General features: G+C 38.6%; 1 protein-coding gene across 1 annotated transcript; it reads right to left on the reverse strand.

The window, feature by feature from the left end:
* Positions 1-530: 530 nt before the first annotated feature.
* LOC106959429 (kallikrein-12-like) lies at positions 531-2,317 on the reverse strand. The gene is made up of 6 exons (XM_015051997.1): positions 2,218-2,317; positions 1,804-1,996; positions 1,536-1,721; positions 1,183-1,244; positions 957-1,081; positions 531-869 (listed from the first exon to the last, which is right to left on the reverse strand). Exons 1-6 carry the CDS (start codon positions 2,246-2,248, stop codon positions 723-725), a joined length of 744 nt encoding a protein of 247 aa, XP_014907483.1. The 5' UTR covers positions 2,249-2,317; the 3' UTR covers positions 531-722.
* Positions 2,318-3,550: the final 1,233 nt, after the last annotated feature.

The raw sequence follows: 3,550 nt of genomic DNA on the forward strand, positions 1-3,550 counted from the left end.
TAGTAACATGTTTTTGAGGAATTCCTGGAATATGAAGTGATGAAAAAGTGCAGAAAAGTGACCTCACCGGGCCAAAAAAGACCCACTTGCACATTAGAGTGTTAAAACTTCTCTTTATTCCAGATTTTGACTTTTAAATATTGAACTTTTTTATTTCTTTTCTATCTTTTTAAAAAGTTGATGTTTTTTGTTTTATTTTTAAGTTATTAGTATTTTATTGATAATTGTCGTATTTTATGACTTCTGTTTCATTATTTCTGTGATCAGCTCTTTGGTCGTGTTGGAGTTTGAAGTTCTCTGGGACAAAATCAGGAAGAGTAACTCCAGAGCTGCAGAGTTTAGATACTGCATGTTCATCATTTCTGATGTAAAATAAAAACAAAAACTGAATAAATAAATGACTTGTGGTGTTTCTCCTCATGTGATTTAAAACTCATGTCACATTTTTAGACTCAATTCAGGGAAAATATCAACTGAACAAACTGAGCCATGAATGTAAAGACGTCCAGCCAGGAAATGTTTCTTTTTCATTAATTTATTGATTATTTTTTCATTTCTGAGGCAGAGAAAGCTCCATTAGGGAGGTCAAGGTCAAGTGAGAAAAAACTAAATTAATTTTTCCCTTATTCTACAAAAATGTGGGACAAACTGATGAAGATGCAACTATAAAATTACATCTGAGAGGAAATTTGATGAGAATTTCATTTCATAATAAGTTTATTTTATTTAAGCCCAGTTGTTCTTTTTATCCAACTCATGTATTTACACACATCCATGATCACAGCTGATTTCTGACATGGAACTTTTCCAGTTAAAGAAATCACACCATAAATCATGCCGCTGTACACCGCTGCTCCACCAGAGTCGCCCTGTAGAAAAATGTATATCAATATATTTATTTGTGTTGTAAAACAGAAAAGTCTTCCAATCACTGGAGAGAGAGAGATTGAACTTACATGACATACGTCTTTGTCCGGTGCTGCAGCACGGAATATATGCCCACGTTTCGGCATGAAGTGGGAAACAGCATCAACATTCATGTCAACACACTGAAGATGTGGTGGAAGAGGAGTTTTGGTTACTGCAGAGAAACATGAGAATCAGAAACATGTTATTCACTCGACCTTCTCTGTAGAGACAGAAACAAAGATTTTTTTCTCATGGCTCCAATATTTCTCTCACTTCGCTGATAATTGGGGCCGATTATCGTTCCTCCCTCTCCTGCCAGCTGAACGACATCGCCTCTAGAACGCGATAAGAATAAAATGTAAAAATACAAGACAGCAATATAGAAAAAGAATTGTATTAAAGAACAGAAATTAAATCCACGACGGACTGAATCTATCTCCTCCTCCAGTCCTCAGTGTCCTGCGTCCATTACATGCGCCTCTGGTCCAACACACCTGAGCTGAACGGGTTCTGGTTCTGCTGGTGGCCTGATTACCTGACTCAGGTGTGCTGAAGCAGAGGCAGCAGGACTGGAGGAGTGGGGACAGAAAACCTGAAGTCCTGTTATTGATCAGTGAAAAACTTACATTTTAAGATGGTAACTGCAGTCTGGTAGCTGAGCAGGTTGGACGTCTGTCACTGGTCTCCGAAGCTTCAGCAACATGATGTCGTGCTTCTTGCGGCGGCGAGTATAAATCACAGGATTGTGAAAGATTTTCTGACTCTGCTGGCCAGCACTGCGCGGATGAACTTTTAACTTTGCTACGTGAGTCCTGCGGAAAAGTTTAGATTATAATGAACACACAGAAAACCTGAACATCTGCAGATAAAACTGTCTTCATGTCTCTTTCCTACCATCCTGGCGCCGACCTCCAGCAGTGAGCTGCAGTCAGGATCCACTGAGGGTGGATCAGAGATGCTCCACAGCGCCACTTTTCTTTACCCTTTATGTTCCACAGGCGAACATGATAAAGACGTTCCTCGTCATCACAGTCATCACCTTCAATGATTCTCTTCTGCCGAGAAACGTCTGAGTTCACTGAAACTCCTGAAGAAGAAAAAGGAGGAGTTTACTCAGAAATCAGGTGCAAACATGGCTGCTGGAACAGAAAAAGGATAAAAAGTTTCAGATGAAAAAGCATCACAGTTTCTACGCAAAGAAGTTTCCGTCTGAAACAGAGTCAGAGGGAAGTTTGGGAGTCACAGAGAGCAGCAGCCTCCCTGGAACCAGTGGAAGCGTCTCCAATGTGTCCAGTGTGTCCGACTCACCCAGCACCAGCAGCAGCAACAGAACCTTCATTGCTGGTCCAGCTTCCTGGGGATGTCTGCAGTCCTGCAGCAGTTTTTAAACTCTGTTCACAACTTCCTGCTGGACAGGAAGCCACCAATCAGAGGGCAGACACTGATCTGTCCAATCAGAGGGCAGACGCTGATCTGTCCAATCGACTTGATTGTAAACTTGATGAAATTAAATGATTTTCTAAAGAAAGAGTGACTTGTCCTTGTTTTCAGGTTGATATATATATATATATATATATATAAGAAAAAACAGTTTGGTTTCCAATCTACAGGAAAGCAATTCTGACTTTTGTAAAACGCTTAAAAGAAACCTGTGGTAAATTAACTGATGTGATCCTCTTTTTATTAAACACACAGACCTTTTTCATCACTCGTGATTCTTTGCTTTTGCTATTTTTTTTGGTTGCTTCGGTGCATTTGTGAACAGCTGAACAGCAGCACTTCGGGTCAAAGTGACACATTTTGTTATCAAAAGGCTCAAACTGTGCCACAACATTTAAAATATTAAGCAAAAGCAAATACTGCTCTGAGTCAGCCTTGAAATAAACATGACTATGATTTGACCAATAGAAGTGATTACATATTCATCTGCTAATCGAAAAAAAAAACTGTTTTATGTGGTTAAAAGTTAGTTTGGTGTAAAGTGGAACTATTGTGATAAGAAAGATCAAGTTAAGGACAAATATAAATACAATGTCAAATTTACTTATATAGCACTTTAAAAACAGGTGTAAAACTGCACCAAAGTGCTGTACAAGAACGATAATAAAATAAGTTGATGAAAAAAAGAGAAATATTACAAGAAAAGACAAAAAAAAACATATATTGTTAAAATAATAAAAGTAATAGGTAAAAAAAATCTAAACAAAAGAGCTACAGTATCAGGCCTCAACTGAATGCCAAAGAATGAAAATGAGATTTAAAATGAGCGATTTAAAGTGATCCAGGCTGTGGGAAGAGCTCATCTGGAAAGGTAGATTATTATATGATTATTCCAGAGATTAGGAGCAGCAACATGAAAGCTCAATATCTGATTATGTGATCGTAAAATTCTGGACACAGACAGAAATTTCAAAAGATCGAGAAGATAAGGAGGAGCTAACCCATTTTAAACTTTGTAAGTTGTTAAAAGAATCTTAAAATCTATTCGATAGGTAACAGGCAGTCACTGTAAGGAGGCCGATAACAGGCCTTATATGGTCACGCCTCATGGTTCCTGTATGAAGCCGAGCTGCTGCATCCTGGATCACTTGAAGATGCTGCATCTGACATTGTGGTGGTGGATAAAGAACAGAGGAAAGCC

Source organism: Poecilia latipinna, unplaced genomic scaffold (genome assembly GCF_001443285.1).
Source record: "Poecilia latipinna isolate Pla-1442-1.1 unplaced genomic scaffold, P_latipinna-1.0 Scaffold1079, whole genome shotgun sequence".
Taxonomy (NCBI): domain Eukaryota; kingdom Metazoa; phylum Chordata; class Actinopteri; order Cyprinodontiformes; family Poeciliidae; genus Poecilia; species Poecilia latipinna.

Bases quoted from the DNA above. Each gene is read 5' to 3' on its own strand.
- LOC106959429 (XM_015051997.1), bottom strand. From the start codon at position 2,248: ATGAAGGTTCTGTTGCTGCTGCTGGTGCTGG. The intron at 1,245-1,535 runs GTAAGTTTTTCA...ATCGCGTTCTAG, and splicing joins TGCAGTTACCATCTTAAAAT to AGGCGATGTCGTTCAGCTGG. The intron at 870-956 runs GTAAGTTCAATC...ATTTTTCTACAG, and splicing joins CGGACAAAGACGTATGTCAT to GGCGACTCTGGTGGAGCAGC.